This window comes from Acipenser ruthenus, chromosome 4 (assembly GCF_902713425.1).
Source record: "Acipenser ruthenus chromosome 4, fAciRut3.2 maternal haplotype, whole genome shotgun sequence".
NCBI classification, from domain to species: Eukaryota; Metazoa; Chordata; class Actinopteri; order Acipenseriformes; family Acipenseridae; genus Acipenser; species Acipenser ruthenus.
In genome coordinates this window covers 90,509,267-90,530,948 of record NC_081192.1, presented here as the reverse complement: position 1 = coordinate 90,530,948, position 21,682 = coordinate 90,509,267, and the positions used below count along the sequence as shown (strand labels likewise).

General features: G+C 38.7%; 1 protein-coding gene across 1 annotated transcript in view; it reads left to right on the top strand.

The window, feature by feature from the left end:
* Nucleotides 1-2,817: 2,817 nt before the first annotated feature.
* LOC117399934 (F-box/LRR-repeat protein 7) overlaps nt 2,818-21,682 on the top strand; it is a 101,500-nt gene continuing 82,635 nt past the window's right edge. Inside the window, exons 1-2 of the mRNA XM_033999392.3 lie at nt 2,818-3,226; nt 19,416-19,505. Coding sequence (XP_033855283.1) covers nt 3,190-3,226; nt 19,416-19,505 — 127 coding nt within the window. The 5' untranslated portion in view covers nt 2,818-3,189. The remainder of the gene's footprint in view (nt 3,227-19,415; nt 19,506-21,682) is intronic.

Sequence of the window (21,682 nt, the reverse complement as noted above, 5' to 3'; positions counted from 1 at the left end):
TAGAGTTAACAAGATACATTTGAGTTCTGTTTTTGCATTCATAGTACATTCCTTTTTAAGTCTTTGCATGAGTTATTTAGGAATGACTTCTGGATTATTTCACAGGAAGCATTTATTTAGCAGTATAAGTACTGAATTAAGATTCGTTAATTTTGAATGTTTTGCTACCCAATAATGCATTTTAAATGTCAAGAAAATCCTACTGACCTCCATTTCAAATATGGTTTGAATTCAAAACTGAAAATATCTTTATTGGATGCATTTTGAATCTAATGAGTTCTGATACTACGACTACTATGACTACTACTACTAGTAATAATAATAATAATAATAATAATAATAATAATAATAATAATAATAATAATAATAATAATAATGCTGGTAATAGTTCTCCACAAAATATGTATCATAAACAGTTTTGTAATGAAAGGAACAACAACTTGCTAATACTTCTGTATAGCAGTACAGTTTTGGTAGTTTATTCTTTAATAATAATAATTGTGTCATTGGTTTTATGGTAAATTAAAATAGGAAATAGTTTTCATTTGTGCTACAGTAATCCCTGCCATTACCAATATGGCCCTATTGTTTTCTCTTCCATGAGAACTCGAATGTTGGTGAGTTCTTAACCCTATTAATAGCAATATTGTTTTACTATAATGTTACATCAGGAAATAAACACCCTGCAGGAAACTCTGGAGTCTCAGAAAACAAAAGGAAAAGCTGTGAAGGTAACTATGAAACGTAATCCACTTTGTCAGAGGCTCTCAGCCTATTCAACACAAAATGATTTTGATAACAAATGGAGGACGATTAACAATCAAATCAAAAGAGGCCAATATTCTTTGGTACTGTAAGTCAAAAACTGTCAATTCATTCTAACCAATGCCAGTAACATGAAAAACCACCAAAGCTGTAAATGCAAAATTAGAGATAACAGCAGTATGAAGGACTTTCATCTGTGTTTGTTGACTCTGCCAACCAGCAGTTGTCACTTCATGCACTCTGTTCACTGAGGATGGCACTCAGCCCTACATGAAAAAGGGGAACATGCTCCAGTCTTCCAGTAAGAACCCAGCAGAAGAAATCTGTCACAGATAAGAACCGCAGAAGGTTATCCAGAGTATGCCTAGAACTGCTGCTGAACTTGAAATCCTAAAGGAATGGTATATCCCAGAATGAATAGCTTCTCCACTAAATACCACAAATCAGCTGCTTGTACGCTGTCTGATATTAATAGGCTACTCATGACCATCAACTTTTTGTTTCATACTATGTTTAGTAAAGTGAGTTATTTTTGTTACGGTTTTATTTATACCATCTGTATTTAAGAAGTCTGCGTACAGTACAGCAGGGCCAGCCGGTTAAGAGTGTTCGCTTACTCGCCGAAACCCCAATTTCCAATGAATTAGGCTTCCCTCCTTCTGGGTGATTTGCGTTTAATTTCCCCCTCTCACGTGACACTGTCACATCAACAGCGCGTTCATCACATCTGTTTAATGGGCCAAAGCCGGGCTGTTCTCGTAAAGAAATGCGAGCGTGCAAATTTGCCTTGCACATGCACAGTAGCAGCCAGCAGTCAGCCAAGACTGGCTATGATTGGCTTAAAAATGTCAGATGGATCGCAGCCGGTTTGCGAAGTGTGATCAGACTATCAGCGCGCATGTGCCAAGACAACAAAGGCTATAAATATGAACAGCAAGACTTTGTATCTACTCAGTGTTGCACGGTGTTGTGGAAGGACAGAAAGTGTTTAAGCTGTTTCTAATGATCTTTGTCTAACTTTAAATTAATGTTATTTGTCTTATTTGTTCAACTTCGTGTTGGGCAATTTATTATTTATTTATTTATTTTTTTTTTTTTTTATTTTGTTAATTTACCGACCACTACTGCTTGTTTGTGGTAATCGGTTATTAAATATACTGTAAAGATAATATTTGTTATTATTTTAATATTATTTATATAATATTTTATATGTTATTTTTTCTAGGCGTTTTTGAATTACATTTTTTTTACTGTTTGTATCTGATCATCTTTTATTAGGTCTATATAAATTATCTGCTGGTTCCTGAAAATAAAAATAAAAAATCTACTTCATTGTTAATTCGTTTTTTGTTTGTTTGTTTGTTTTTTCCTTTGGCTTTAATTATTTAAGGTCTTATTTGTTCCTGTTCTTGGCCTTTGAACTTGGGATCGATTTAGATTCGGGACAATTTAAATACACATTTAAATTTGAGTACAGTCGGTGTGTGTTAGTTTTTTTTTATTTTTGGTATATTTCCAGGTTTTACTATTCTCTGATAATCAAAAAAAAGACATGAATATATCAGAATTTTTGCTTGCTAATAATTTTGCTACAATGGAGGAAGTGCAGAAACTGCAGATCAAAAGTTGGGACCCAGCAGACCTCCAATAAAAGTACAGGTGAACAGTGACACAGGACAGGCATGCACTCGAACCCCACCCACTCACCTGCATCTGAGGTGTGAACACCCACACATTTTGGGCCACCAGCTGCCACTGCGATACAGTACAATGCTTGACCCAAACGACATACATTAACACATGGTCATAAAATGCGACTTATTCTTAATTTTACACGTTTTGCATTTTTTGTTATTTAAAGGTGTCTTGTTCACATTCAATGTATATAAATTGTGGAAAAAATGGCTTTATCACCAGGGATTTTAATAAGCTTAAGTAGGTCGATTTTATGGGCAATATCTCTTTAAATCCAGTTCCAGCCCTTTTCTTCCTGCTGCCACTGATTGACAGGTAGGAGGTTCCACACTGTAACAAATATCTGCTTCATCCTAAAAAAGTGTCTAACTGCATTGTATTAGCGAGTGGAGAGGGGTGGATTAGCTGCTCAAGCAAGAAGTGACACGTTATTGAAACAGATACACGAAGTTGTATTATCATTGCATCACAATGGAATTGTGGATTGAAGAACATGCATTCTTATGGGATTGATGTATGTGCAATGGGATTGTTGTACTCCTTAACTCGCCTGTGGATTGTACTGTATATCGAGGAAGTCTTCTTCCCATATCCCTATCCCGGACTGGATTGATTGAGTAAGCGGCAGCTCAGATCCCAGAGAGGTTTTTGCAGTTATTTTAGAGCCATGACTCTTTGGCTATGTCTGGGGATGTTGCGGTTTTGTAGATAGACTATGAATTCAACAGGATGGGAGCGAATAATGGCAAACAGTATGGTAGTGACGGTAAGTATCGCTTCTCCCTACCCAACATTTACATTTAACTTAACTAAGCCTTGCATTTTCCAGCTGATGACGATCACACCCAACTTTCAACTTAAGCACTGTAATGGTTTCTTCAGGTCAATGGCGTTTAGTTCAAGGAATGCTATCTATCTATCTATCTATCTATCTATCTATCTATCTATCTATCTATCTATCTATCTATCTATATAGTCTCATATGACACTAAGCTTGTCATTGCATTATAAATGCTCAATCTCTTTATTTATGTATTTCTTTGTTTATGTATTTGCAATTTCTGCAATCTGACAGTTCTGCATGTGGTACGTTAAGTATGGTAAAACAATCGAGTGATGCAGAATGAAATTATTATTGTTATTGTTGTTATAATAATAATAATAATAATAATAATAATAATAATAATAATAATAATGGTATATGTGACTGTTAAAATATACGAATACATTAAAGTTCATACCTTTCAAGATATTTAACTTTTTTTCATATCGATGGCAGCCTCTGCTGGTTTGTGACGAGTACTCTTCTTTCTGGAGAGTCTGTCTTTAGTTAAGATTGGAATCTTTTTTTTTTTGTTTGTGTGTGTGTGTGCGCGCGCGCGCACGCTGTTCGTTCTTTTCCCTCTTTTTTGGTGGGAGGAGGTATTCTTAAAGACATGTAGTCTAGTTATGTTAAATGCATTTAAAAATTAACATAAACATTTCGTGCAGTACTAGTAAGCTATTTAAGATGTAACAGCTTTACTGCCTCCATATGTTGTTCCTGTCGTCAAAGACCTTTAAAGTACAGAGCCATATCTGAATTTTCATAACTTTTATAAATTGTGGCAGCATTGACAACGGTTTATAGTAAGGTATATGTAGTATTTTTAAAGATATCATTTTATGTTTGTGGTTTCTATGACAAGGGCATCTTGAAAATGACATGTTTCAATCCTGGTGTTTACACTCACATTCCTTTGTCAATAGATGGCAATAATACTAGCGATAATAATACTAGTTATTGTTGTTTTTTTTATTGATGCTTAAAACAAAATTAAACTATATATGTAAGGTATAATCCATGACAGGCCGTGCGGTTCCCATGATATATACCACTCCAGGGGTGGTGATAAGGCCCAAGGCGTCAGCAGTGTAATATAGTTCCAAATTTAATTTAATGGAATTTATTGTTCGCTTATTAAAAATAAATTGCACATGTTAGTTTATTGTGAATTTCTGCATCGAAAGTGCCATCTCACAAGAAACTAGAGGACTGAGCACAAGCTGTGATGATGGGCAGAGCTTCAAATGACACAAAAGAAGTAAGGAGAATTTAAAATGTAGTGGTGCCTAGTTATTTATTCAGTGTGAAGCGGCTCATTAGTATGCAAGCCATGCTATACCCTATATATACTCATGGTCATGTGATGCTGTTTAACCAATCAGAGGTTGTTATTGTTCCAAGCCGTGTTTATATATATATATATATATATATATATATATATATATATATATAAGGGGGATAAACAGGTGCTGAATATAGTCACACTGGTTTCACAAACAGTTTAAGTTTGATTTGTTTGGTTCTGATGAATGCGAAAATGTGCGTGTTTCACGCTTATAAGAACATAAGAAAGTTTACAAACGAGAGGAGGCCATTCGGCCTATCTTGCTCATTTGGTTGTTAGTAGCTTATTGATCCCAGAATCTCATCAAGCAGCTTCTTGAAGGATCCCAGGGTGTCAGCTTCAACAGCATTACTGGAGAGTTGATTCCAGATCCTCACAATTCTCTGTGTAAAAAAGTGCTTCCTATTTTCTGTTCTGAATGCCCCTTTATCTAATCTCCATTTGTGGCCCCTGGTCCTTGTTTCTTTTTTCAGGTCGAAAAAGTCCCCTGGGTCGACATTGTCAATACCTTTTAGAATTTTGAATGTTTGAATCAGATCACTGCATAGTCTTCTTTGTTCAAGACTGAATAGATTCAGTTATTTTAGCCTGTCTGCATACCACATGCCTTTTAAACCCACGATAATTCTGGTCGCTCTTCTTTGCACTTTTTCTAGAGCAGCAATATCCTTTTTGTAACGAGGTGACCAGAACTGAACACAATATTCTAGATGAGGTCTTACTGCATTGTAAACTTCCCTTGATTTAAATTCAACACTTTTCACAATATATCCAAGCATCTTGTTGGCCTTTTTTTTATAGCTTCCCCACATTGTCTTGATGAAGACATTTCTGAGTCAACATAAACTCCTAGGTCTTTTTCATAGATTCCTTCTTCAATTTCAGTATCTCCCATGTGATATTTATAATGCACATTTTTATTGCCTGCGTTCAGTACCTTACACTTTTCTCTATTAAATGTCATTTGCCATGTGTCTGCCCAGTTCTGAATGCTGTCTAGATCATTTTGAATGACCTTTGCTGCTGCAACAGTGTTTGCTACTCCTCCTATTTTTGTGTCTTCTGCAAATTTAACAAGTTTGCTTACTATACCAGAATCTAAATCATTAATGTAGATTAGGAATAGCAGAGGACCTAATACTGATCCCTGTGGTACACCACTGGTTACCTCGCTCCATTTTGAGGTTTCTCCTCTAATCAGTAGTTTCTGTTTTCTACATGTTAACCACTCCCTAATCCATGTGCATGCATTTCCTTGAATCCCTACATTGTTCAGTTTGAGAATTAATCTTTTATGCGGGACTTTGTCAAAAGCTTTCTTGAAATCTGAATAAACTATGTCATATGCTTTACAGTTATCCATTGTCGATGTGTGGCAACTCATTTGTTTTGGAGTGAAGTAAAGCTATTTTGTAGAAGTTACTCACTTGTGTTAAACATTTGCTTTAGGAAGGATTATTTTCTTAACGTTTTCCAATTCAGCATCAGAAATGTCACGTGCACATGCATACGAGGTGCCACTGCAGTATTTTTAGCGCATTTTAAAGCTGGTTTGCATCAACCATAATGTGTGTGAAGACATGGATTATGATTTTTGACAAAATATATCAGTGGCAGCTGGTGCCTTTTTTGAGAGCTGAAGGCTCACGCGGTACATGGCCGCAGAAATTAATGGGACAAAGTAGGATCATGATTATACCATGGTTAGTCTACAATATTAACATAGTATCTTGCATCAATCCTAACATTTTAACATACACAGAAAAGCCATTTGGAAGTAGCCAGAGTAAAATAATTTGATAATGACACATATCATTTTTAAATGTTACAAGAGGAGTATGACAGAAAAACCAGTCAGTTGTTCTTCCTTGTTAGGAGGCTGTGTGGTCCAGTGGTTAAAGGAAAGGGCTTGTAGCCATGAAGTCCTCGGTTCAAATCCCACCTCAGCCACTGACTCATTGTGTGACCCTGAGCAAGTCACTTAACCTCCTTGTGCTCTGTCTTTCGGGTGAGATGTAATTGTAAGTGACTCTGCATCTGATGCATAGTTCACACACCTTAGTCTCTGTAAGTTGCCTTGGATAAAGGCGTCTGCTAAATAAACAAATAATAATAATAATACTGTCCTGAAGGAATGGTTCGTAAGTGCACAGCCCTTTTCCTGCCACTATAGGTAGAAACTTGAGTTGGTGGATTGGTGAATTAGTAGGCACAAGCTGGAAAAAAACATAAGATAGAAACAGGAACACAAAATACACATTTCAGATCTATGTATCATTACTAAATGAAATGCATTTAAGTGCCTCCACTGTAATTCTGTCTTCTGGCGATATGGCAGTATGCTCCCCCTGTTGTGAAAGTTAAAAATGTCACACTACATTTTGCTCTCAAATGCATGCTGTATGAGAATTGAGGATTTTCAGTTTTTAATGCACCAACATTTTCTTAAAATTCTCGACACAGTTTTATCAATTCTGCAAGTTCTTGGGTGCGCTAAAGGCTTGAGTGTTAAATAGTGTGCTGCCGGGTACATTTGTTCTAGGTACCAGGCAGCTGAGTGCGTGGGAGTGAAAGCAGAGTGCTGTTCTGTTGCTGCTCATGCCACGTCACACGTCAGCACTTCCACAGAGTGGCCTTCAACTTTCTATTGTTTCAAAATCCAATTTCTGTGTTTGTTTTCTCACTGGAAAGCAGTGTTGCCAAGGTTGTGTATTATAAGTAAGGTTTTTTGGGGTTTGTTTTCAAAATAGTCGCTTGTTTTTGTGTTATAACTTAATTGAAATCCCCCCTAGAAAGTAAATACTGGTTGTGTTTCTTCAAAATAATATTCAACCAATCATATCCATTTGGTCCTGCATTTCTAGCTATGTATGGTAATGTAGACTGGTTAATAGCCAATTACTGCATTTGCTTTTTTCTTTGTAAAATATCAGAAGCTAAGGCTATTTTATGTTCTAATATGCCTCCAAATAAGTCGGCAAAAAGTAATGTAAAGAGTGGGCGCAAGAGAGGAACCTAATATATTGGATTAAACCAGTGGTAGGCGACAATAGCAAAGGCACCAGCAGGTACTGTAAATGTTAAATACGTGCACACCACGCTGTCCTTGTTCAGCACATGAGCACAGTCAAACAGCGTTTTTCGTCCATGGTCCTACCAGATATTGGAGCTTAAACTGGCCTGTTACAGCGCTTGCCACACAGTAGTTCGTTTTATTGATCACCTGGGAGAGCTTGTTGGACAATTAAGACTTTCAGCAAATATTAATCTGTGGAAAGCCATGTCAGCATTTAGTCCATCAATTACTATCTCACAGACCAAACAAGCCATCAGCTTCCAGCAGTGGAAGATCAAGGATGACAAAAATGTAGCAGAACTGTGGGTGAAAGTTTACAACTTCACAGAGGCTAGTGATGAACGGTACTATAAAGAGCTTGCGCCCCAGCACCTCTTTCTTTACAAATTAACCACTGCCCCGAAGGGAATATTAAAACCTGACTTTCCCAGTTTTAAAACTGTAGACAAAAAATATATTCTGTCTCATCCAATCGTCTGCCACTACAGTGTGTCACTCGGCATGTCAGATTGTGTTTTACACCCATTCATAACATCCCCATTGAAACAAGTCATTAATCATCTTCTTGACGTGGCAAATTAATCTGGTTGATGACAGGATGTTATCCTTTTCAATAATAGGATTACCACCAATGCTGAAGCTCTTCAATTACATTTTTAATCTTTTTCTGTTAGCCATCTATAAATAGTAGCTTTTAGTACTTTTAGCCATTGTACCAAATCAACTTGAAAGCGTAACTGGGATGGCTTTGGTCTGTTTTTAGCTCTATTGTGAATGCTCATGCAGAGGCACCTTTTGAGAAACCGCCCCCAGTGTCAGTGTAACTCAGCCGCCTCCTTGGGAACTGTATGCATAAACACAGTTATTTGAAACCGAGGACATGACAGGACCAAGAGATTATAGCAGGTGGTCAGAATATCTTTTTTATGTTTTTTTTTAAATTTTGGAATCGCCAATTATTTTTTCTCAGTCTACAGGGGTCGCTGGTGTGCAGTGAGCCGAGGACACTCTGGCTGACCTGACCCCTCCCCACCCGGGCGGCGCTCTGCCAATTGTGCACCGCCCCCTGGGAACTCCCGTCCACAGTCGGCAGTGGAATAGTCTGGACTCGAACCGACGACCTCCAGGCTATAGTGCGCATCCTGCACTCCACGCGGAGTGCCTTTACCGGATGCGCCACTCGGGAGCCCCCCAGAATATCTTTTTAATCGTCTATTCTGGGCAGGATTCAGGATATTAATTTTGGTAAATTTAAATTACAGAACAATGAAAAGTATTATAAATGTAAAATTACTGTGCATTTTATTGAGAATACGGCTGTAAGTGAATTTTTAAAAGTATACATTGCAACCTGAAGTCTACATGTCCCGTTCTGATCACAGGGATTTTTAAAATCAGGGTGTTGAGCAAATCGGAAATGCTGACGACTTGCATCCAGTTTTGCTCTTCATAGACTTGTATTATTGTATCCCGTTTTTTCAGAATGGTTGACAAACTGTGTCGGAATGTTGAAATCTGCAGCAACATCTTTCTTTTTCTTGTACGATGGTACATTATCTAACCCTTTCAACACCCCCACTTTTGTCTGCAAGGAAGTGCACGTTTTTTCAACTATGGAAACTCAAAATGCATCATAGGATCTGTAGTCCCCAAACCGAACTAAAATACAGTACATAAATCTGGATGCAAGTTAATACATTTCCCAATATCCTTTACACTCACCTGTTTGAATTAGGGTGTTTTATTCACATTTTCCTTCCCTGGGAAGGCTCCAAAATACAGTCAATTTAATGAGAATTGACTGTATTTATATTAATGTTGTTTATATCAAAGAAGGTTAAACTAATACATAACCTACTTTAATGCATAGACATGCGGGAGCCATCTGTATTTACAATATTTTTAAGCAAAATATAAACTTCCTTTTATACAAAATGTTTTTTGCAGGGTAATATGTAAAGATAAGGTAACTTTAGTAGATTGTATTTCTGTGACTGCAAAAAATACGTGTTTTGTAATTCAGTTATTTACAACAAACAGTTTTAAACAGCTTTCTAACAGGGAAAATAAAGTGCATTTTAAGTAGCTGCAAGAAATAAATAACCATATGATGGGTGTGTTGTTTATTTTAGGTTTAAGGTGGATAGTACAAATGCTAGTAACTACAAAACATTTTATATGCATGTAATATACACAAGTGGAGAAATAAACTGGTTACTTAATACAGATTTATACAGATAGAAATTCTTACTCCAGCATTGTCCAGGCTTTTTCTAGGCCCTCAGTTTGTAATACAATATACATTTGTTACTGATCAAATAAGGCCCGTGTTCCTTATAAAATGTAAAAGGATTTCAATAATTTGTAAACTCAGGAAATCACAATGCATGTCTGTATTAACTTTTCATCCTGTGTATTGTGAGGTCGCTGTAAGAGATATGCCATCTGAGTACACGCACATTAGTTCAGGGGCTGTGTGCGGGCATACAAGTTCAAAGGCATTTTAGAGTGCTGCTCAAGTGTAAAAGGGTGGCTCAAATAATACATACCTGTTTTTCTTTTTTTTTTATTTGGAATCGACAATTGTGTTTTTTTACCTCATTTTCTCCCAAATTTGAAATGCCCAATTTTTAAGCCTGGCTCACCGCTGCAACCTCCATGCTGACTCGGGAGAGACAAAGACGAACACACGCATACTCCAAAACATGTGTTGTCAGCCGTCTGCTTCTTTTCACTCTGCAGGCCCGCCATGCAGCTACCTCAGAGCTACAACGTCGGAGGACCACACAGCTCTGGGCCGCTTGCAGGCAGGCCCGCAGGCGCAGGCCCACAGTCTACAGGGGTCGCTGGTGCGCGGTGAGCCGAGGACACCCTGGCCAATTCTGGACCCTCCCCCGGAGACCTCCAGACTATAGGGCGCATCCTGCACTCCACGCGGAGTGCCTTCAATAATACAAATCTTTAAAGCTAATCATCCCTAAGCCAGCTCAGGTCAGAGTTTTAAGTGTAAATGCACTGTCTGACCAGGTGTAAAAGTTGGGACTCTTATGATTTGCTTTCTTCGTAACCTCTCCCACATTACAAAATGTGTCTCAGCTGAATTGTCATGGCTATAGCTTTCAATGATGGAGAAGCTCTGCAAATCTTGCTTCCAGTTTTCAACTATTATGGAGGCTTGGTTTACAAATCTTCTCACCCAATTTATATACCATATTACTGTGCAATTCTAGGGCTGTTAAACCTTTGGACTGTAGTGCAGAGCTCCTTTAAATTACCATTGTTACTTCACATGGAAAGTCAGTTGGCTAAAAAATAAAAATATATCGCTGTGAATGTGTATCAATATAAATCATAATAACAAAAATTGACAATTGTATCTGTGTTCCTTTTTATAAAACAAGTAGACAATGTGGTGTTCTGGTTAAAAACAAGAACAGGTCATTAAATACGGGAAACATCTGGATTTTCACAGTGGAGGTTAGTACTTAAGTGGCATCATTGGGAAGGCATATAGGTTAGGCAGGGTCAATTAATTAACTAAGTAACAAACAACCTAACCAGGAAGACTTTCTACATCTTTGTAAGGGGTCCTAGGAGACAGCTTTACCTTTATTACTGGAAGGATGTGTGAAAGTCAGAACAAGATTAGAACAGAGCGTTTGGAAAATGTCTGGAAAATTGAGAAAAACGTTTACTAAAGAGCCCTTAACAAAAGTTTTCTGCTGCCTCAACAGGGGGTGTTCAGGACAGTCAATTAACAGACTGTCAGTGGGACCTATTTTGAATAAAACACGGGTGATGTCACAGTGTTTGCACTACCTCCAGGAACCCAGTCTAGACTGCTGAGTACTTTCCAGGGGGTATTATTTTTAGTATCAATAAATGTGGATTGAGAAAAGCCCTGACCAATGTGTGCAATTAAACAGGAATGGGTTGCCAATGAATGGTAAACTCGCAGCTCGACTCATAGTTCTTCTGACTCATTATAGGTTGGGAAATAAAAACAGCGTGACAAGACATTGTGTGCTGACTATGGTGTCAATTTAATAAAATATGTTTAAAAATAAAACTCCAAATGAATTATTGATTAATTTTAAAGGACTCTGGAAGGAATTATTTGTAGTCGTGAGTGGATCCACTCCTCATCTTTCGTTATTCATTTTGAAGCGTTACTTGAATAGGCTGTAGAGTTTACAACAAAACACATTACCTACTGTTCCTGCTTCTTGCGTCTCCTTTTCCACATAATCGTGATGATTTTAAGATATATATTTTTTATTATATAATTTTTATTTATTTAATTTTTTATGTCGTTGGTCAGTTTTAAAGTCCTATATATAAAAAAAAACGTGAACTTGATGACAAACAGAAATAAGCATTTGAAACATTTTGTAGATTTATAGATCTTACTTTAATGGAAAGAGTCTTTTTGGCCTCAGTATCTTGCAGGTGAAAGGTATAGGATAATTTAGGCCTTTTGCTGACAGCCAGTAAAATGCTTTCCTGGCTGCGGTTATGGATTGACACTGTTTGGAAGCCATGGTTTTGCATTGTTGTCCTATGTGCTGAGATGATGACAAAAATAAGTGAATATGTTAGTGCATTCAATGAAAGCAATGTTTCATGAGAACGTGGAGGAATACTAGTTTAGCTGATACAGAGCCATACGCAGACATAGGAAAGCAGAGGCTCCTGGAAAGCCACAGCTGTTCCAACCCCAACAGGCAGCGGAATTTAGGGAGTCCTGTGATGAGGAAAGGAAAAAAGCAAATGAAAAGTGTACATGATGACTATTTAATTTTAATAAAAAAAAACAAAAAACTAATGAATTATGGCTTCTTGGGTATTCTGTGTAAAAAGCGTCTGGCTATAGAAAATTGGAATTGGAAGTTTCTCAGAAATCAGAGCCAAGAAAGCAAGATTCCCAGAGTTTGCACTGTCAGCAGGTTTAGAATTCACATCCACGACTATGCTCTTCAGATTAAGACTCCAATTCAATTATCTATTACTTTTTAAAGACAGTAAGAATGAATTTGTCTCAATAAACGGTTCCATTTCTAATCCCTTGCTATTCATTTTTTATTTAGAGTGTCACTGAACAGGCTGTAGGGTTTACAACAAAACACATTCATTTATTATTATTATTATTATTTATTTATTATCAGACACCCTTACCCAGGGCGACTTACAGTTGTATACAAAAAATACATATCAAGAATTACAGTACAATTAAGAGCAAGATACAAAATACAATGACTTCAATCCTAATAAGAGCAAATACAAAACACAGTACGATTTGATATCGGGGCAGTTCAAGAGCAGGTAACAGTGTTGATAGTTACATCAGGGTTAGATACGAGTGCAGGTGAAATACAGTGCCTTGCATAAGTATTCACCCCCCTTGGACCTTTCCCCATTTTGTAGTGTTACAACCTGGAATTAAAATGGATTTAATTAGGATTTTTTGTCACTGATCTACACAAAATAGTCCATAATGTCGAAGCGGGGAAAAAAATCTACATATTTTTCAAAATTATTTACAAATAAAAAACTGAAAAGTCTTGATTGCATAAGTATTCACCCCCTTTGCTGTGACACCCCTAAATAAGCTCTGGTGCAACCAATTGCCTTCAGAAGTCACATAATTAGTTGAATGGAGTTCACCTGTGTGCAATTAAAGTGTCACATGATCTCAGATTAAATACACCTGTTTCTGGAAGGCCCCAGAGTTTGTTAGAGTGCATATCTAAACAAACAGCATCATGAAGACCAAGGAGCTATCAAAACAAGTCCGGGATAAAGTTCTGGAGAAGCACCAATCAGGGTTGGGTTATAAAATTATCCCAAACTTTGAACATCCCATTTATTAAAAAATGGAAAGAATATGGCACAACCGCGACTCTGCCTAGAGAAGGCCGTCCACCAAAACTCAGTGACCAGGTAAGGAGGGAATTAGTCAGAGAAGCAACCAAGAGGCCAATGGTAACTCTGAAGGAGCTGGAGAGATCCACAGCTGAGATGGGAGAAACCGTCCATGGGACAACTATAACCCGGACGCTCCACAAAGCTGGGCTTTATGGAAGAGTGGCGAGAAGAAAGCCATTGCTGAAAAAAAAAACATATTTGCCAAAAGGCATGTGGGAGACACAGCAAACATGTGGAAAAAGGTTCTCTGGTCTGATGAGACCAAAATTGAACTTTTTGGCCTGAGCGCAAAACGCTATGTGTGGCGCAAAGCCAACACTGCTCATCACCCTGAGAACACCATCCCCACGGTGAAGCATGGTGGTGGCAGCATCATGTTATGGGGATACTTTTCATCGGCAGGGACTGGGAAACTAGTCAGGACTGAGGGCAAGATGGATGGAGTCGAGGTGTGGAGGTTGAGCCGTGCCAGGTTACATGAGGTGAGGTTGGAAAAGTAGGAGGAAAACCAGGCCAGAGCAGTGCCAGAGATTCCCAGGTCAGTGAGAGAGGATAGGAGAATAGAGTGATTGACAGTGTCAAAGGCAGCAGAGAGGTCGAGGAGAATTAGGACAGAGGAGAGAGAGGCAGCTGAGTTTAGTGAGTTGGTGACAGACAGGAGAGCAGTTTCAGTGGAGTGAGCAGAGCGGAAACCAGATTGGAGAGGGTCGAGCAGAGAGTGGTTGGACAGGAAAGCAGAGAGCTGGCGGTGTACAGCCCGCTCAAGGCTTTTAGAGAGGAAGGGTAAGAGGGAGACAGGACAGGAGTCCTGGAGGGAGGTGGGGTCGAGGGTAGGTTTTTTTTGAGGAGACAGGTGATAGAGGCTTGTTTGAAGGCAGAGGGAAAAAGGCCAGAGAGGAGAGAGGTGTTGAGAAGGGAGATGAAGGGAAGTAGAGCAGGGGCAGCAGCTTGAAAGAGGTGAGTAGGGAGGGGGTCCAGGGCGCACATGGTGGGTTTGTGGCCCTGAAGGTCCCAGAGGTCAGAGGTCAGAGTCTGAGAAGGGAGAGAAGGTGGGTGAGCTAGTAGGGGAGACAGAGGGTGTTGGGGTTGAAGCGGGAGGGGGTAAGGGGGCGGGAGAGGTGTTAAAGAGTTTGCGGATATCAGAGATTTTAGAGATAAAGAAAGAAACAAATTCATCAGAGGAGACAGAGGAGGGAGGAGGAGGTAGAGAATAGTTTCCGGGGTTTGTTAGTGGAGGATTGGATAATAGATTGGAAATAGTAGTGTTGAGTAGAGGAGAGGAGGGAGCGGTAGAGGTCTAGGGCAGCAGGGAGTTTGGTTCTCTTCCATTTCTTTTCAGCAGAGTGCAGTTTGGTTCTTGCTAAGCGGAGCATAGAGGAGACCCAGGGTTGGGGAGGGGAGGGGCGGGCAGTTTGGGAGGTGATGAAACAGAGGGAGGAGAAGAGGGTGGAGGTAGCAGAGTCTACAGAGAGTTGGGAGAAGGAGTCGAAAGGGGGGAGGTGATAGAAAGCGGTGGAGGCAAGTACAGAGGGGGAGAGGTAACAGTTACGGCGGGAGGTAACAGTGGGGGTAGGTGGAATAGGGAGAGAGGGGAGAGAAAGAGAGGTCCAGAGGTGTGACAGAAAGGGTGGAGGGGTGGCAGGCCCTGGAGAAGGTGAGGACTGCCAGCTTTATGGGTAGGAGGGGATGGAGAGAGAGAGAGAAGTTGAAGGAGTGAAGGAGGAAGGAAGCTGGCAGAGTGGGTGGGATTGGAGAGATGGATATTTAAATCACCTAACAGGACAGTTGGGATAGACAGAGGGGAGGGAGGAGAGGAGATAGTCGAGAAAGTGAGTGAGAGGTCCAGGGGTACAGTACAATTAGCAGGAGCTGACAGGGAGAGGTTAGTTGGACAGCGTGAAATTCAACAGTGTTAACAGAGAGTGAGGAGAGGTCAGAGGGGACAGAAAAGAGCAAGGAGGGAGAGAGGAGAAGACCAGTCCCACCTCCCTGTCCAGTGAGACGTGGAGTAGGGGACAGGATGTAGAGAGAGGACAGGGCAGCAGGAGTTACAGTGTTATCAGGAGAGAGCCAGGTTTCAGTGAGATCAAGGAAATCGAGAGAGAGGTGGGAGGCAAAGGCAGAGATGAAATCTTGTTAGCGGAAGAGTTACAGTTCCAGAGGGCACCAGAGAGAGTGCTGGAGGGGAGAGAGTGGGAGGTGGGGAGAGGCAGAGGGATAAGGTTAGAGAGGTTAGGGGAGCAGCGGCGGACAGAGGACAGAGGGTGGGAGTGAGAGGACAGAATAACAGGGATGTGAGAGACAGTCATAACAGGACAGGTTAGACAGATATGTGCAGTAGTAGTGGGAGCAGGAGCGATGGGGGGGGTACTGTTTTGGTACTAATCACAAACAGTAGATCACCTAATTAAAACAACAGCACCTTTATAAGGTTACTTAAATACAGCTAATGTTAATTACTTCAAGCAGGATCACTTACCTATCTGCCTCTTACCTGTAGACATTACTTACTATCACTGGTCGAAATCTTGCAACATAATTTTCCACATAATCGTGATGGTTTTAATATTTTTATTTGCATGTCCTTGGTCAGTTTTAAACTCTTATATCCAAAGACATTTTCATTTTAGGAACCTGATGTCAAATAGAAATCATCATTCAAAACATACATGTTCACTTTATCTTTAGATCTCTTCTTCCAAGTGAAACAAAATCTTTTCACTTGTAATTTTTAAATGACAGGTTTCTGGGTGGTGTGTAATTGGATATCTACCAGACAAATCAAAGTCTCAATCAGCAGGAAACCTGTACCATTGAGTGTGCGGTTCTTTATTATATAATTGGTCCAGTCACACACCATCCTGTGTTGATTCTGCCACACTTCTAACCAATCTAATGAAAAGCAGAAAGGGATAAGGGTCAACTGCGCACTGCTGTGAGAAAGAAGTGACAGAAGATTTACTTGGCTTTTAAAATACTCTTTTATTAGTGAGTAGAATCCCAGAGACACTGTGCAGGGCCCAGTTTACTGGAGAGACTTTTTCTGTTGTTGTTTCCTTTAGGTTTCAGCCAAGAAATGTATTCTATTAATTTGAGTTTATTTGAAGTTATTCTAATTGAGAAAAGTATTAATGAGATACAGTGAATACACGTTACAAGTAAAGTACAAACAGTTGTGGCAGCATTTTATCAGGCTAAAAAATGTCTTCAAGGGAACTGCTTAAGCATGTCATTTCATACTGATTGCTATTTACAACCCCAAATTACTGGAAATAAAATTAGACTACTGTAGGTCCTTTCTGAAAAGAATCTGTGTCATAAAACAATTTTTAGTATCCTTGCCGGGATGCTTCCCTTATAAAAGTTTCCCACAGTAAAATCATAACAAAGTGTATATAAGCCATGGTAAAAGCATGGTAAAACATGGTAAAGCATATTAACAACGATGACAAAGCAGGGTTAATTTGGTAAATGCATAGTATAACCATGGGAAAACTGCAAAATAACAGTGCAAAAATAATGTGGTAATACTTTTAGAAGGGATATCTCTGCCAGATTTTCAATTTATACACTTGTTCTTATTTTGGTATACTTCAGGGACAATGATTGAAAACTCTGCAACAGTTATTGTAACTTCAACACAAGTTCCTGTAACTTAAATATTGTGTGTTAAAATAATGCAACTGTAGAAGCTCAGATACAGTGGGTGTAAAAACCCAGTGACAGATAGAATGAAGGCACTCTAGGTTTATGGAATGAGGACATTCATTAGCAAATGTTCTTCGAAGTATCAGTCTTTATTTTTGGAAGGTTCCCACGAAAAGTATCGTGAAAATATTTAATTGTAAGAATTCCCAAAGCTGTAGCTCAGTCAGTGCTGGCTAAATACTTTTATTTTTGACAACCAAGCTTCTTCTGTGATCATATTTCACTTCTTGCTACCATCTTATCTGCAGCTGCCAGTGACCAGTAAATTAACTTTATTGATCAAGTTCTTGATACAGATGTTACAAAAATGTATACTGGTAGTACTGTAGTAGTATATGCTGTTGTAAGATCAAACTATCTATTGCTGATCAGATGATATTAAACAACATGTGGATTAAATATACATATACAGTATGCTTTATAAATCTGAATATATATATATATATATATATATATATATATATATATATATATATATATATATATATATATATATAGTGAACCAGCTGCACTCACTCGGGTTCGTGCCCCTTTAAAAATACGACCCAAAAACACAGAAATGGAGTTTTCAGCGCTGTCGCGCTATTATTTTTAATAAACACAAAAATAAAACAAATACAAAATAAACAAAATACAAACAAACACCTAACTCCATTTGGAGCGCTTACTGAACAGGTATTTCCCTGACTCACTTGCAGGACGGCTAAGCCGTTTACCTGACACACAAAACCAACACTAACACTCTTTACAAAGCACTTACTCTCAGGACTGTTCGGAAGCAGAGCACCTTCCTTCTGCCTCCTTCTACTCAGCAGCCCCGAGTAAACTGAGTATTCCTCTTAAATACCCCGCACCTGGTTCACATTATTAATTACTACCCGGGTGCAGGGGATAATTCAATAATAAAACAATTAAACAAAACAATAAGACAATTAACAAAACTGATTAACTGAAAAAGCAGAAACAATCAAACAAAAAGGTGCATTCCGCACATGTTTCTCTCGCAGGGAGGTTTTAACCCCCTCCCTACTGTCTCTCACAACCCCCTATCTCACAATATATATATATATGATATGTACATTAGGTGAAGTAAAATAATCATACTGTATAGGACTGGTGATTCCTGTATATATTACATTAGCTAGTCATAGGAAAATGAAGAGAGGAACTGTATGGATAGAGTTTGTGATTCTAGAGAAGGAGCTGCATCCTAACAAAACTAAATGTTGGGCTTGATTGTCCTTGATTGCCCCCCCCCCCCCCCCCCCCCTGCTGGGATGGGAAGGTTAATCAGTTAATGAAACATATTCCTAGAAAGACATATGTCAGAAGGGATATGCATTGCTTACAGGGCAGTAAATCATCATCATGGCTTCTAACCAATATGTGTGACATGTCATCTGGTATGCAGTGTTGTTCTATTTAGATTTCTTCTTTACTCTACCCCCAAGAAAATGATTTTGGCAATTGTGACCATATTGAATGTTGTCGATTAAAATGGGCATTAAATTACCGTCCCATCATTCTGTCTGCTGAGTAAATTGAGAACATTTTGGGTACTTTGAGACAGCTTGCTCTATACAACTGTTTACATATTGAAAAACGTCAGATTACCAAAATATTGAGTCATCTATTATTATTATTATTATTATTTATTTCTTAGCAGACGCCCTTATCCAGGGCGACTTACAATTGTTACAAGATATCACATTATACATTATTTCACATTATACAGATATCACATTATTTTACATACAATTACCCATCTAAGTGTCTAACTGGGATCAAATTGGTAACTAATGCCCCCCCCCCCCCCCCCCCCCCAGCACCACCTTCAGTCATTCTGCATCTACTCTTATACTTGCTGGATGTCTGCTGGAACTCCAACAAGTTCAAAGTAAAAGAATGCACAATGATGGCAGCTATTTTAGAATGCGTGACAGTAAGTCTGTGGGTACCTGTTTTTTCACTTGCACGGGGTTCAAGATCATTATTAAAGGTCTGATGTTGGTGACTGATTTTTCTTTCCATGCTAATTGTTCTGATGCCGTTTTCTGATCTGCTCTGTTGTTTAGGCAAAGGCAGTTCAAGCATCTCATCCGACGTGAGTTCAAGTACAGATCACACACCCACCAAAGCCCGAAAGAATGCAGCTACCAGTGAAGGTAGGCATCTGGTCTTCATTAGCGTAGCCAGCCCTCTTGCACAGCGTTGACTATTTTTGGAAAAACTGTACTTTGGGAAGGCTTTTAAATTAAAAACAAACTTTTCCCTGCAGCTGTCAGTTTTTTACTGGTTCCCGGTGGAGAGCTAACAATCTGCTTGCTTACAGTGTTCAAGTGTAAGAAAAGGATGCGTAACATAAAATTGCAATCCTAGCTGGTCAAGATATTACCTGATTCAGTATAATTTAACTCTTTCACTTGCTTATTGACATAAATGTATTAAGATACATGACTATTACACAAAACAACAACAAAAACCGTACTGTCATAGGTATAATATTGCATAAGACCAGTGACTCAATACTGTTGGTTTCTAAACTGTAAAGTATATTTTTGTAATGTTTCTTTGTAGCTTAAAATTCTTATTGATAAGATAAAGATATCCAGAGTATTTTTTCTTCTTCTTCTTCTTCTTCTTCTTCTTCTTCTTCTTCTTCTTCTTCTTCTTCTTCTTCTTCTTATTATTATTATTAGTATTATTATTATTAATATTATTATCAATTTCATATTGTCTGCTAAGGGTTTGGTTTTGAAGAGGAGGGGTTGCAGTCCTTTGTTTTACATGTCTGTCTGAATTTGGTAAATTCTGCCAAGTCCTTTACATTGTGTACAGAGAGTTTGCTTTGCATGTGCTTCCCTTATCAGCTAGGCAGCAACTTCACCTTCCGTCTGCTAGTGCTTACAGGCCAGCTGGTCCCTTTTTTAAGTTTGCAATCCAGTTTGCAATTTAAATAGCTAACTTAAGGGCTGTTTGCTAGCTATTTAGTTTTTGCATGCAATATTTTGTCTTCTCTGACTTGGTGCCATGAGAAGAAATAATAGGAGGGAGTGCCATTTTCTGAAAAATAACAATAGTGCTTGACTGGCCGCTTATGAAAGTCTGCTTGGAGAGCTTGCTGCAATTGTGTGTTTGTCAGTTTTATTGAGGGTCCAATTTGGAATTTTCCAAATTCCTTGCTGGTTCATTATGAACGGCACAATGTTCTGTATATTAAAGGTACAAGGCTCAAAGAGATTGGCTTACAACTTTACAACCAGATGCCAGTGTATATGCATCTGTACATGATTTTTAAATTGCTGGCCCCATCCATATCTTTTTTTGATTAAAAACAGCAAGTGAAACTTTTGTTATGCCATGTCAGACCTAAGTTTTCTAGCTATATACAGAAAGTCATATAGGGTACTGTATTACACAAACTGGTACCCACCCCACGAGAGTCTGAGCAGCCGGCAAGGCCACTTGTGGGTTTTCTGGCCGCTCTGAGTGCGGTGAATATCAGCTACTATCTTAACAGCTGCCTATACTCTTTTTTTTTTCAATAACGTATAGTTAATAAGAAAAATGTAATAGTATAGCTAATGTTAGTGTGATGTAATGTCCATGTGATACAAGCCATGTGATACATCTGATACAAAGACATTCCAGATGGCTTTATTATATCAATATCATGGTCTTCTACATATCAAATACATATACCAAGTTTCAAGGCTGTTGGTAAAAGATAACAATGACACATGAAAAATATTGGCATACTCTATACACATTTGCAAACATACCGCATGGGCTTATTATGAAAATACATTGTTGTCTAATTCCTTACTAATTAATTAGGGGTATTCCATTGCATCTTGGCCTTAGCTAATGCAGTTAATGCCCGTTCAGTTCTAGAGGTTCTTAGTCGACACTGCAGAGGGCTGATATAGTTGACGGATGCACTTTCCACTTTGCTTATGTAAGACATTTTAATTAAATGTAAAAAGATTTGAATAGAAATGTATGGAGGTTGAACGTCATGATGGTTAAAAATGTAATAGCTGGCTATGGACTCATCTAAAGAGCTCCAGAAACATGAAAAGTGTGATATTTAGTGGCATAAGCGTGGGATCTGGACCAGGCAGAGGCTCTGTTCCAATTTTCTGACATCAGAGGGTACACTGTTATACAACTATGTTACAACACTTCAGCAGGCATAGTTTTTTTTCTACAGCCTGCACTCTGACCATTTCCTGAATGACTGACCCCTCTGGCAACCGGCCAACATGCTGAAAAGAAATCTCTGTTATTTCATCTGACAGAAGGCATTTAGCAGTGACGTTGAGGAGTTCAGAGCTAAGGC